The following is a 13,773-nucleotide window of genomic DNA, read 5'->3' as shown; positions in this document are numbered from 1 at the left end:
TGAGACAGAATCTGTCCTGAGAACCTTGTCCTGGGAATGTTTTCCTGTATTTAAGATGCACATGCATATTCCGGGTCGTTTCTCACCAAGGACTAGCTCTAATAAAGCTAAATACATATTCCCTTTCCACATCTAGGCATACAGTATCACCAATACTACTATCGACTATTTCATGTCCCCAGAACTACGACGAATCGAAGTTGAGGCACGTGCCAGTGGGTGCGAGCAACATCATTGCCACATCAGTACAGTAATAGAATATATTCATCGTGTCTGACTTGTGCTCTCTTCCTCATGCGGCAAGGCGGCAGTAACGGGTGATCATGTGACCTGCATTGGGTCTGATCTATAAAACCGGTTCTCCCCGCCGAACTTCACTCAAGTATTTGCTCTCTCCTAGCTCCGTCTAAGACCCCGACTACCTTGCATATTTTCCTGTTTACGCCGTCCGGCTGAGCTTCAAAGAAAATGAGATAGTTAAGCGACGGGAAAAAATTTAATTGCGATTATTATTTTCCGTTGCTGACCTCATACACAAACGAAATGTTAGGAATGGCACTCTCAGAACAAGATGAACCCGTTCGCAAACGCCCAAGATTAGAAGTCCCGGAAAGTCATCCAAAGACTAACTTCAAATCTCTTCCCCCGGAAGTTCGATTGATGATCTGGGAACATACATGGCCTGCAGCACAGGTTGTCGAAGCTGCAAGTCAGGCAAAATTTGATGACGATAACGATGAATGCTATGATTTTACAATATTTCGTCCTGTTAGCTCTCTCGATACGATCCTACGGGCGGATTTCAGTTCGAGACCCTTGGAGAGACCGTCACCATTAGAGGAATGCCCATTTCCAATCGCTCTCCAAATATGTCAAGAATCCCGCATACATACACTGAAAACATATGCCTTGGTCCAACATCCAGATTTGCCAGAATGCACTTTCTACTTCAATCCCCGTCAAGATCTTCTCTGGTTAAGTGGCGATATCTCGAGCGACACTGAACGCCTCAAGGAGCTACAAGCTTCCTACCAGGCTTTTATTAATCTACTCAGGATTCTTCTTGTTGAAGAAACAGAATGGGGGGCCTGGGATTGGGACCCATCTTCTGCCTCAGCCCTATCGATTCTGCCTGCTCTGCGAATTGTCGTACTGATAGAGGATGACCATGACGATGACGGTACGCTAATTACGTATCATGCTGAGGAATATCAGGAGCTTGCTATTGAAAGCCTAAATGATTATTATACGTTCTGCGAGTCCATGAATCCCAGCACGTCATATCGGCTTGAGTATATAGATCGTGGTGGAAATTCTTACCTCGGTACATATATTCCTCATAGAATGATTGATACGAAGGCGCAAGCGAAACTCTAATACTTTTCGAGTCATCCCGGACTGGACAGCTGCACCTCATGAATCCTATTAAGACTGATATTGAAAGAACGCTAATATTACAATGTTGCAACTGTTGAATATCCCGGTGGCTGTGCGTGTGGCTGGTGATTCAGGAATGTGTATATATATGTATGAGCAGCCCTGCCCCTCCAAAAATAACAACAGTGCACATACCTCAACATCACCATCTGCTGCTCCCTGTGGACTGCTACCCCGTGTGGAATGTTATCTCCTATGGCAGCCACGGTTTTGTCCATCCACTGTGGCTGCTGCGGTATGACCAGTCAATCAGTCATCCTGTTTCCCCTGAGACCGTTTGGGAGAAACCCCTAACTAGCCCCCGAACCCGCACCTTCACCTTCTATGTCTCTGAGCAATGCTCTCCAACTAGCACAAGCTCGCCAATTCTCTCCAGAAACAGTTTTCGTTGTCAAAGTGGGTATGAAGCTTTCAACTGGTAATTCCAATACATGGGTTTATTGACTTCGCTTAGCGACAAGGGCTCTTGCCTGCAGATTCTAGTATTTCCTTGACACATTAAAGTACAGGCCATGTACGTCACAATCAAAACTTCCCAACGTACCTATATTACGGACCCTGAGGGATGGCTAGGCCAGAGCTTATACTTCAACAATCTTTTTTCTGGAAAATGGGGCGACAAACATGGCTCATACTTCATTGAAAGTGACGCCAAAATCTTTGAACACATCCTTCAGTATCTCCGTACTGGAGTTCTTCCGGTTTTCTATGATAGGCTGGCGGGTCACGATTTCCCACTGTACCAAGCTCTACTCGAGGAATCGAAATATTTCGCCATTAACAGGCTACAAAAGTGGTTATGCGAGCGAAAATATCTAGACGCTGTCAAGATCCATTACACGGCTACCGAGACTCAAGATCGTGGATCTTATCAAAAACACACCAGGAGTTGGCCCGATGGTCGCACATCTATGTTAGAGGATCACTTTGTTAATATTGAGACAAGCAGCAATATGGAGATTACGATCGTCCCCATAACACAACAGCGGAACTCATTCTATTGCCCTGACGCAAAGCATGGCAAGAGTAGCGAAGAATACTGTAGGAGCTGCATTGGTCGGGCAAGGGATAATGGAATCCCTGGCATTGGTGGATGGAGAACGGAGGACGAACTGAAGTGGTGTATCATGCGAAAGGAAGTCGTTTTTGACCACGATCTCTGTGTGAACGCATTTCGAGAGGATGATTAGATTAGCACGTCGACTAGGCGGTCATCGAGGGATCTGCATACCCCGAAGTGTGACTGGCGCAAGAGACGGGATATGGATATGGAACCCCACTTCCTAAATCTCTACTCGCTGGGTGTGCACGACCAGATTGATTGTCTTCTGAGGTCTTCAATCGGCCTGGCAGAAAATTTCCGGACGAAACTTAGATTTATGTGGAAATAAAGGACCAAATGACCAGATCTCCAGCGAACAACAGTGATGCATCTGCTTTAAAGCATTTGTGCTTTGCTGACTCAAAACAAAAATGATGAGGGTGATGACGATATAAAATAAAATATGCTTTAAAGCATTCGTATTGCTGACTCAAATAACAGGGATGATAACCAAAATATGATTGATGAGTATTAATGGCCTCAATGCGGAGCCTGTTCCTAACGTATTTATAGAGAAACAATGTTGCTTATACAGTATTGAACACATCAGCCCAGATCGAAATAATGAAGTATGACAGCGGAGGCTATCCCCAAGGGTAGGAATCAACTCAGAGCCCGATAGAAGCCTCAGGCAGAGAGCGGCCTCGTATAGGATTGGCGCAATTGTTGTTCTATGTCTTCGAGATCCTTTTTTGTCCAAAGCCTGGTACCAGAACTGTACAGATCAGCGGCTTTTTGGCTACTGATCCGCCAATCCGTGCACCCGTAGTCGAGCGGTCCTAGAGTTTGTAGCATGGTCTCGTAGCTGCTGGTCGAGCAAGGTGGGGAATAAACCATGTGGTGAGTTGCCAGGAGGAAAAAGCCCAGGATTGTTTGGAAAGGGCGACAAATTTATTCGTGTACAAGGGTCGAGAAAGAAAGGCTTGGACTGAGCTGTGATACTCGATGATTGTCTGCCTTTGTGTATGGGTACCAATGTCGGATACAGTGACAACGTTTGCCTTGAGGGATCAAGAAAAAGTCGACCACCTCGGAAGCTCTGCTGCTGACTACCTAACTTCTTAAGTACTAGGTAAGTTAGGCCGCATGTGGGGCAAGCTATGGTAAAACACTCCTGGGCCGCGCCTTGACGGCATCCCGCATTTGCCGGCCTGAGGAACACTACACTCCCATTATTTTTTATATGAAAGCGAGTCCCAAGAATTACATGCAACTTAAAGAGATAAACAAAGCTAGAGATGCTTATCAATACTATAAGTCTGTTTGAGCGTCTTGAAAGGGTCTATTCTATTAGACATCCAGGCTAGTGAAAGCCCGCCAGAACATACCTAGTCGAGATTAGAATATTTCTTTTTCATTGTGTATATAGGGATGCCACGGTTTGTCTATCCCCTGCTGCTGTCGTATGATCAGTCTATCAGTCATTATGCTTCCTCTGGGATCGTTTGGGAGAGTCTGATCGTAACGACTCTTCGGGAGTGTCAGTTGCATTAAATGAGAAGTATGATTGCTCAGTAATAGATGCCGCTGAATCATTGCTCGATATCTCACATACCGTACCGAAGCTCGTATTAAGAGTCGAAGATACACCTGGGCTGTTGGTAGCTCGTTCGTTTGCTCTTTTGATCGCTTCATCTCGTTGTTCCTTTGCCCAGTCTCTGCCATTCCGATACCAGGTTGCACCTTCTCGGAAAGTCTCAATATTACCAGTCATTCCCCAAGTATTGAGCTGAGTCATAAGGTACTCTGGCCGATCTAAGGTAGCCGATTTCGAAGGATGACTGGTGAACATTTGGAGCTGACCATTGTGATAGATCGACGTAAGGGTATAAGCATTATTGTCAAATCCTGGTTCATCCTTGCCATACTCCTGAAGCGAACGCATTCCCCTTGCTCCTAACGCACCGTCATAACTTGCTTGCCTTCTGGCTACCGATGCTGAACCATCGGGGCCTTTCGCTGCCAGGAAGAAATTTGGTGCGACTGGGAGATCGTGTTGCGTGGATGGAACTATTTGATCATCAAGCTCACTTCGTATTCGGCGGTCAAGTTGCTCAGGGCGTGCCCCATAATAACGATCAGGATTTCCTGGAACTAATGTCCCGTCTGTGAGATGGTCGAGGTTTCGAAATGGGATTCCGCCTGCAACGCATCGAGCGTCTCCATTGTCACCCTCGATCACCGAGATCACCGATTCTGTAATTTGCTTTTCTTTAAAAGCATGAGCATCAGCGCGAACAAATTTTTCGTGCATTTCGTCGGTGAATTTTGAAGGAGAAAGCGAGGATCGTTGACGCGCTAGTCGTTCTTTGATATCACTCCAGTTCGTAGGTTTCGGTGGTATCCGCCCATCGGGATATTCGTATGCGTGAGGATAGATACCGTGGTCAATGAGATGTTGCTGGAAGTCACGGTCATACGGTCCACTGCTTTTGGTAGTCGACGGTTTGGTGCTCCGCGAAGCACTCGAACCTCGCGAAGCACTTCTAGAGGCGCTTAGACTCTGCTTCTGGACTCGGTATTTCGATCGGCGGGAATTCATTTCAGGCTCGGGATACTACAGTAACCAGTTAGTGCTTTCCAAGACAAATTTATCCAAATCCACTCGTCTTACACCTCTCAATTCTGATAAATCCAGGCCACCCTCCTTGGCAACTTCTTGAATGTTTCGCAGGATGCTGCGGGTAACAGGCCGCAATGGTTGGGATTGTTCGAAACCGTTTGTCGTGGTTTGTTTGTTCCTCAGATCGAACTCCCGCAGTGCGTTATGAGTCAACCAGACTTCCGATAAATTATCCCAAAACGCTGCCGGGGGTTGAGAGCCGCTGGGATGGTCGACTTTCAGCTTCTTGTCAGCCCGTTTGGGTGATGCCGCGAGGGAGTGTTGATCTGAATGTTGTCGTTTGCGAGGATTCACTGGTTGTTGGGTATGCATCGGGCGGCCTTGATCGCGAAATCAATGGACAAATGATTTTTCGGGGAGGGTGAAATCGTGGGCGAGCATGTGCATTTATGCTGATGTTTCAATTGGAGGGGTGATGTGAGCGTTTACAAGCCAGGCGGCAGCAGGTTTAAAACGTTAGCGTATTCAGCGTGGGCAATTGATAATCAACCATCGACAATCGTCTGCTCCTGCACCCTACAACCCATATGCCTACATTACTCAGGCTGGGCTTGGAATAATAAACGTATCAAATTCAAGGGAGTGTGTTATCGACCGTTACAAACTCAACTATTTATTGTCCAGCCACAATATGCTAAGCCACAGACACAAGCCACTCAACTGGATTAGTCATCCTTAAGCCACTCGTCAAGCCACAATCTCCTCCTACGCCGAATCACTCGCCCACGACAACTCTCTTCTCAGACTTTCACCGTCTTCATTCTCATTGTCTTTCACCCATCTCTCCACATTGGCGACAGCCTTGGTAGGCGACAACTTGTTCTCCAGGAGATAAGATAGAACTTCTGCCGGACTGAATACACGTTCCGGTATCTTTCCGGCAAACTCAATTGCAAGTTGTCCAACAGTTTCTTCATCAATATCTCCTTTCGGCGAGTGCTGATCTTCCGCTGACTGTTTGAATATGATGCAGAAGAGCCTAGCGTTCATGTCCTTATCAGTAAGTTGGAACAAAACTTTTCTGTCCACACGCCCAGGTCGGATCAGTGCCGCATCCAGGTGTTCAATGTGATTGGTAGTCATTATCAACACCCGGCCTTCTTGCGAAGAGACGCCGTCTATTGCATTCAATAAACCGGAGAGTGTCAGTCCTTTAGATGTAGCGGCTACCTGATCGGTGGTTTTTTCGGCGGTTTGTTCGGTTCGCGTTGTGCCAGCAGCATCAACATCCTCTAGCAGCACAACACAACGGGACGGGAGTTCAGAGAATAGACTGCTCAGGCCACTATCATCAACAGCAGAAAGGTTGAGAATATATATATCCAAGTCAAACTGTCCCGCAATGGATAAACTAAAGCTAGATTTCCCAGTCCCGGGGGGTCCATACAAGAGAAACCCTCTGCGGTAGGGTATGCCTCGCCGCGCATACCAGCCTCGGGCTGCTGGGTCCAAAAAGCTCTCCACATCGTTCAACACTTTTTGCTTTTTTTTCTCGTCCATGAGGATGGTTGATAAAGGGCGGATTTCTCTCGACATGGTTTTTCTCCATTCTCCTCCCTGATGGTCAAACACTGTGGTCTTCTTTTCAATTTGCTTGAGATATTCGGTTCGGCACTCCTCGAAGAGCTCCTTCACGATCCTTGGAGATCGACCATAACAGGAGACGACAATTTCTTCTTCGCCTGAGCGGCCATCCTTCGGGGCACGGCGGAACCGGATGAGATGGCCCTTGTACATGAAGATAATCGACGTATTCCACGGTGTGAACGATAAGGACTTCTTATCTCCGTTGGCATTATCGAATAATCCTCGTCGGTGCTTCGCACCAACACTGACCAAAGTCGTTCGAGTATTCTGAGCGAATGGTTGTTCAGATATCCAATTAATGAGCATATCGAATGCTTCGTTATAATACGAAACATTGATTGTGGACGCTTGGCATCGTTAGCATAGGACTAAGAAAAAGGAGAGTGTCACGAACTGAAGTGGCTGTTCACCAGGTCGTTGATATATCCATAGATATATTTCGCTAGAAAGATGAGAAAGCCACCGAAGAGAAGCAAGCGGACATTGCTGTTCAGCTTCCCCGCCGACAGTCCATGCGCCATGGAAAGGATACTGGTGAAGCCAGGGAAGAAGACATCGAGGATAGAGACTGGCATGGCAGCAACATTGGCAGCAACATGGGCAGCAACATCGGAAGCAACACTGGTAGGGTCCATTATGAGAGATGTATAACGTTGGAGTTGAGTGTGTATTCGCTTTTCAGGAAAGATGAAAGGGATCTGATATCTGACCAGGCAGATAACCAGCGGAAACATGCCTCTATTTATACACGGCGTCATCCACATCCATATGGCAAACAGGGCAGCCAATTCCTATCAATGCGCTGCGGCCCCTGCTTTGGTAGACGTACTAATACAGTTAAGGAACATCTACATGTAACCTCATATTATTCGAAAGTCCGCTTGTGCCGCAGTCTTGCATTAACCTACATGAAATTGTGCTAGAGATGTACGATCAAAGTCTCGCAATTGGCCCATCGATCAGCCTATCTCCAATGGTTGATATTGACGAGAAAGAAGCAATTATTAGGATCGAGATGTCTAGACCAATGCTGCCTTCAGTGTTAGCTCTTGTATCCCAATGCGATTCACCATCTCTTCATATCGTTTAAGCAGTGCAGCAGTGAATATAACGCAGGATCTCTACACAATATGTAACTTCTAGAATTTAATGGCAGCCATAGAGCTAATCGGATGTCCTCTATATCATCATGTACATAGGACAGATTGATTGGTTGGCCTCTCTCCTTCGCTGTGGGGAAATAATGCTAGGTGCGATTGGGTCATATTTGAACACGTCATACCCTTCCGTCAGTTTTTCCGTCAATTTCCCCCGCTACTTCTCCGTCAAGATTTCCAACATTTCGACTTCTCCCTCAAAAATTCCCACAAAATATTCCCCTCTTTCTTCCGAGTCTCAAAAATGGATCCCTCACAACGGAATGCGAGGTCTAGACCTCTCCAAGCAGATGTTGCTTTGGGAATACTCGTTAAGTGTGCCAACGACGTCAAATTTGTTCGCCATCTGAGTGACGCAGAGAAGCGCCGCGTCGATGAAGCTGTCGAGATCCTTATATTCGTTCAGACTACATCAAAACGGAAGAAATATAGAACTTTCCTCTATTCTCTGCTTGCAAAGAAGATTCCTCATTTGGTATTCTTGTCTGCAGTGGCTCTTGGACAGTCTAGAGTTGTAGATATGAAGAAGGGCGAACGAATAAGACTGATTGGACTTATGGAGGGGAACCATCAGCTTCGCGATACTATTTTTCGGTCTCTCGCTATTGACTACAAGGTGCCTCAGTCTATTGATGGTATACATATCCAATCCTATGGAAGACATGAAAATCTAATTTGCACTAGAGCTAGCCATATTGGCAAATGCTAATAGCGAAATATCCTCTGAAACCCGATGCGTAGCAGGTGGTAAATATGCCTTTCCTGAGCAGTATTATGCATGTCACTCGGCTAATAATTATATACAGTTGAAGATAGCACTGAAGAGCAAAGAAATCAAAGACTGCCATTCAATCAAGAACTGCCAGCGATGCTAGCAAAAGATCAAGCAGAGGGGATCGATCACACTCGTAACGCAAACACTGGGAGGCGTAAGTAAGATATCAGAACGTCATTCTGCACAACTAACCAAACTAGAGATTCAATTTATGTATTCTAAATCACCGGCCGACCACATACCATATCTGAGGGACCTTATCATTGACGCTGTCCAAACCAGCCGCCAGTGGAAGACAGAGCGAGAAGCAGGGGAGTTAACAACGGATTGCCTCACGACGATGATCCCCGAAGATGTTAATGAAGACATATCAATCACATTGTGGGTGGGACAAAGTGCAGGACTGGCGCTGTTGGACGTGTTGAAATTACAGCCTACTTGGTCATCTTTACTAGGACATCTAGCACTTTAACGCGGCATCCAGCGGGGACCGGAAATGTTGTGTCTTCCTTGATATCTCTGTATGGTTTTGTATTGCTGTCGTCATTTGGATCGATGACCATTATCAAGGTTCCTCTGCCGGTTATGAATCTGTCCTCGTCCTCTGCTTCGAAAATGTGGCCGCGTATATATTCCTCTTTCCCTGCGAGAGCGTTTTGTCCAACCTGTACTTCCATTTCTGTCGTTAGCTATTTGGTAATCAATACGTAAATAGATGTCACCGACTTTGCTTGTCATTATCATAGAAGACAAATCGCGCCCATGCCAGGATACGGCCCGCGAAATAGTGAAGGCGAAATGGTTGGGAAAACTCCCAGGTTTCAGTCGCAAGTCTCGGACCGGTTCTGTCGATAACACTTCGGAGCTGTGAAGAACTGTATCAGAATATTGTCGGGCAGTTCAGTATATCAACCAACATAATGAAGCCCAAAAAAATTTGTTGCCCAACGACCACACTCCCCTCACCCCAACCCACGAAAGGTGGTGGGGCAAAATCCGCCGAGGTGTCATCGTCCGACTATTTGGCGGAAGTTTTAGTGGAAGTTTTAGTGAAAGTTTTAGTGGAAGTTTTAACGGAACTTCTGGTGGAATATTTGGCGGAACAGCTCACGGAAGAAACAGGTCCATAACCACGTTGAATACGTGAAAGCTCTAATTTCAAAATGAATTTGTAGTACCATATCGAGAAGTTGACCAATAATACAAGTGTATAGAAGTCGAACAAGATCGAACTGTACAGGATCGAAAGAAGATAAATTGTGTGATATAGACTAGTGGTGGGACTGAATGATGAAGAAGTTGCTGCACTTCACGCACAATGTGGACGAGACCCAAGTATAAGATATCCAGGACGCCTGCAGCCGAATTCCCAAAAAAAATACATCGAATTATGTACACAATACAATTCTGAAAAATGGACAACCAAGCAACATACACTTTGAATGTCTCTCTTTCTATTCCTATTGTTATATTGAGTCTCATGAAAACCATCTCCTTCCTTTGCACTAAAGGCTTGTGCTGGAGCTGGAATTTTGTCCTCTCAATGCTTTGCCTAGTTGCAAGCGTTTCCGTATTAGTATTTGCCAGTAGAGATACCAAGTTCGAATCTGGCGATCTTTCTCTACCAATATTTCACGTGCCATTGGGTTTGTCTACAATCTTTCCTAGTGTATTTGAGGTGAGTCTTATGCTGTAGTGATTGTATGAAAGCTAACAATATAGATCATTTTATTTCGACGCTTACTATCTGGGAACGGTACAAAGCTGCTTTGCTTACTATATGGCAGTTTCTCTTCTGTAATGAAGATATTTCTGTTGCTACTTATTCCTCTGCTGCATTCGTGGCTGTATAAGTTGCTCACTATTGCCTTTGCTCTCGATTACTTATTCCTTGCAACTATTTGCTATTCAATTTCGCGACGAACTCCACCAGATGGACCGTCGCAAGTGGTATTGGTCCGAAGGGCATTGGACTTTTTAGGTGTGACACTATGTGCCTCTATATTTTCGGTATTTGGTATAATTCATATATCAACCTGGGCAACCCTGAATCAGGTAATGCGCTTATAGGATCTCATCATTCAACTGGAGTTGGCCTGACTAATTTTTGCGACAGGTACTCGTTATTCTCGCAACTGGGTATATTTGCCACGCTCAGCCGGTGGTCAAACAGCAATCTGATGTGTCTAAGAGAGGATATTGACAAGAAAAATATGCCATAATTTCCGGAATAGGCTGGCATCTCTATGTTCCATCCGAGCTGTTCTTCAAGACATGTATCCTTTGCATAATTTTATGTTTTTTCAGAATGAATCGGAAACTTCGCAGACTGTGGTAGACATGCAAAGGTGCGATGTAATGACTCAACAAGCTTCCCAGGTCAACTTGGTTGGACGTTAGAAGAGAGGGTTTGAAACGGAGGCATAAAACCTGAGATGTATTCCTAGGCCTGAACTTGACATTGCAAAGCAGCCTTCAGCCCACTGCAACCACGTCACATCTATTAGTCTAGCGGATTATTTACTATTTCTACAGACTTCACACTTATTATTAATGGCAATGATTTTACCTTAAAGCCCAGCCAGATATAGGGCTTTTACAATCTCATACACGAGCTAAGCTCTAGCACATAAGGCTCGTGCACTGTGCCACAAGTCACCTCAGGCTATTATCGCACTTGACGAGCAAACATATTAATACGAAGATCGAGAGCCATTCAGTGACATTGAATCAGAAGGACGAATGTTGGAACACTCTAATCATGTGAACAATCAACTCATGACGTGACCCGGACAGTTTAGCCCCACTAGGCCCTATGCCTGGATTAAGTCGCTCGCCAATAAGCCACTCAAAACGGATCCCTCAGCTAGCGCCATACCTACCTAGCCAAGAATGCGTCCAATCACCATCTATATTAAACCTCTGCCATGGGCTACTCAATCCTACAAGTCTAGGAGACAGGTTGAGAACAATAGTTATGAGCCGGTTGATAGGTTAATGCATCTTCGCGCGCGCGTTGCCGCAGCCTTTCATTACTGTCTAAGCGTCCTGTTAGATTGGCGCTAGGCAGCAATCTCGGAATGTTTGCCTGCAGTCCAAGTAATTCCTATGAGCTAATGAAGCCACTTGGAGTGATAGAAAAGGGATCAGGCAGAGTGAGTTTGCTGAGTGTGTTAAGCGCCGGGATCCCTGCTGAACTAGCATCGACACGGGCCCACGTACGTATTGATCCTTATCAAATTATTTATATTACATGAAGGAGCAGTCAACAAAGCTAGTCCTCCGGGTGGAGACTCATCACTCATCCGCCGATTCTATCCATGCTAGGTTTAGTACTTTGTGCAGCTTCTCCCGTCTGACTTGGTGGGCTGCGAAGACTCGTCATGCGAATCCTTATCTTCACTCGGAACCGGTGACGCTGGATCTCGACCCTTGAGCTTTTTGCTGTATTGAACCTAGAGAGTACCCATTGTTCGCCCTGGGAAGTGTTTCTTGATCTGCTTCCATGGCAATCTATCTTCTTCCTTCAGTCGTTTCAAGAGTCCCCGCTCCTCTTGTGAGAACGGTATATTCTTTTTTTTTTAGTGTTGTGGACGATCTTAGGATCTGGCGATGGTGTGTCAAGTTTCGAAAATGGGCTACAACTCAAGTATCTGGTCCAAGCCAGAGTCAAGGGCCTACTGCTTTGGTTTCAGCTTTTGACTACAATGCGCCTGTAAACATGATTTACTACGACGGGAGAACTTTCCCGCAAACTTGTCCTCGATCACGTCCCAGGTTAGATTCTTCCCTTAGGCTGAGCAGTTGTGAACCTGTTGATTGGTTGATGCATCTTCGCGCGCGCGTTGTCGCGGCGGTACGTTAGCGTCCTGCTGGATTGGCGCGAAGTTAGCAAATCAAGCTGCTTCCATGCACCAGTAACCATAAACATGCAGCTTCCTGTTTCAGTCTTACATCTCTTAAATTGTTAGCGTTCAGTGATCAGATAATATGGACGTTGGCGTCTAAGTTGATGGAAATCACACCTGCTCTCACCACCAAGTCTATGATTCGATGAGATGTCCTGAGCTCATGTATCCTTCTGCATTAGTGATAACTTCCACCAGTGTGATACTTCTTATTTGTTGAGCATGTTTCAGAATTTCGCTATGAATTCGGTGGCTCACACCACACTGCAAATTAATTCCACCTCGCGTGCGGCCATTAGAAACCAATTATAGAATCTCAACAAGTCGATGTACTCGTGTGATACTCAAGGTCCACGCTGCAGTCTTTTAAATTGCATTTCTGTGCGGTATCGTTAAGTATAAATAGTAGCTGTATTTCCGCCTTTATGCTACCTCACCCAAGATCTTCAATCATTTTACAAAATCAATTCTATATTCTGCACTCGATATCTACATATATTCCTCCTCGGCTTTCAAGATGTACAGAGCCAGCCAGTTCATTAAGAATGTGACGACCTCGACGGGAAAAGAGATTGCCATCGCATATGTGAGCAAGACAGACACGTGGGACCGACCATTCGTTGCTCAGAATACCAAAAGCGAATTCGCCGAAGTTGCAGAAAAGTACAAGGATACTTTGAACCCTAATACAGTAAAAGTTGCGATGAAGTGAGTTGTTTCTGTCAGAGATGCGTATCTTGAATTTCACTTACACAGCCGAAGGGAGGCGGAGCATCCAAGCCAGAACGATGCTGCGAAACACTATTCAGCACTCGAACTCGACAAGGACGAGAACGTTATTGCGTCGAAACACTACTATAAATAAGTGTGAGGCACAACACTACCCGCTGTGGGTTTGGATGGCAGCGCCTTCAGAAGAACGCGGGTCTTATAGTTGCTATAAAATATAGCTAGAGTGTCCAATATTAATCTGTTCATTACTCCTTTACCTTAGGCCAAATTTTCCAAATAGGGTCGAAAGCACGTCCAAGTTCTCAACCAATTCAGCAGTCATGGAAAATCCCGTGACGACTTCGTCCTGTCGCTCTTGAAGTGTTGGTCAGGGTCATATCGAGACATGATTCGTTAGAACCGTCCTGATTATAGGCAAATAGGCTAGTCCCGATTAGTATAGATAAGATACG

At 45.6% G+C, this 13,773-nt stretch overlaps 5 protein-coding genes across 5 annotated transcripts; 4 read left to right on the top strand and 1 right to left on the bottom strand.

The window, feature by feature from the left end:
• Positions 1-543: 543 nt before the first annotated feature.
• On the top strand, positions 544-1,377 carry TRUGW13939_04839 (uncharacterized protein; the record flags this gene model as incomplete). The annotated part of the gene is made up of 1 exon (XM_035488005.1): positions 544-1,377. One exon carries the CDS (start codon positions 544-546, stop codon positions 1,375-1,377), a length of 834 nt encoding a protein of 277 aa, XP_035343898.1.
• A 572-nt stretch (positions 1,378-1,949) lies between these two features.
• Positions 1,950-2,627, top strand: TRUGW13939_04838 (uncharacterized protein; the record flags this gene model as incomplete). The annotated part of the gene is made up of 1 exon (XM_035488004.1): positions 1,950-2,627. The coding sequence occupies one exon, from the start codon at positions 1,950-1,952 to the stop codon at positions 2,625-2,627; it is 678 nt and encodes a 225-aa protein (XP_035343897.1).
• A 1,329-nt stretch (positions 2,628-3,956) lies between these two features.
• TRUGW13939_04837 (uncharacterized protein) lies at positions 3,957-7,384 on the bottom strand (the record flags this gene model as incomplete). Its single annotated transcript, XM_035488003.1, has 4 exons — positions 3,957-5,096; positions 5,154-5,482; positions 5,882-7,096; positions 7,144-7,384. The coding sequence occupies 4 exons, from the start codon at positions 7,382-7,384 to the stop codon at positions 3,957-3,959; spliced, it is 2,925 nt and encodes a 974-aa protein (XP_035343896.1).
• A 766-nt stretch (positions 7,385-8,150) lies between these two features.
• TRUGW13939_04836 (uncharacterized protein) lies at positions 8,151-9,153 on the top strand (the record flags this gene model as incomplete). Its single annotated transcript, XM_035488002.1, has 4 exons — positions 8,151-8,541; positions 8,591-8,653; positions 8,713-8,835; positions 8,882-9,153. 4 exons carry the CDS (start codon positions 8,151-8,153, stop codon positions 9,151-9,153), a joined length of 849 nt encoding a protein of 282 aa, XP_035343895.1.
• A 3,953-nt stretch (positions 9,154-13,106) lies between these two features.
• Positions 13,107-13,454, top strand: TRUGW13939_04835 (uncharacterized protein; the record flags this gene model as incomplete). Its single annotated transcript, XM_035488001.1, has 2 exons — positions 13,107-13,297; positions 13,346-13,454. 2 exons carry the CDS (start codon positions 13,107-13,109, stop codon positions 13,452-13,454), a joined length of 300 nt encoding a protein of 99 aa, XP_035343894.1.
• Positions 13,455-13,773: the final 319 nt, after the last annotated feature.

This window comes from Talaromyces rugulosus, chromosome II, assembly GCF_013368755.1.
Source record: "Talaromyces rugulosus chromosome II, complete sequence".
Lineage (NCBI taxonomy): Eukaryota > Fungi > Ascomycota > Eurotiomycetes > Eurotiales > Trichocomaceae > Talaromyces > Talaromyces rugulosus.
This window is presented reverse-complemented; position numbering and strand designations above follow the sequence as displayed.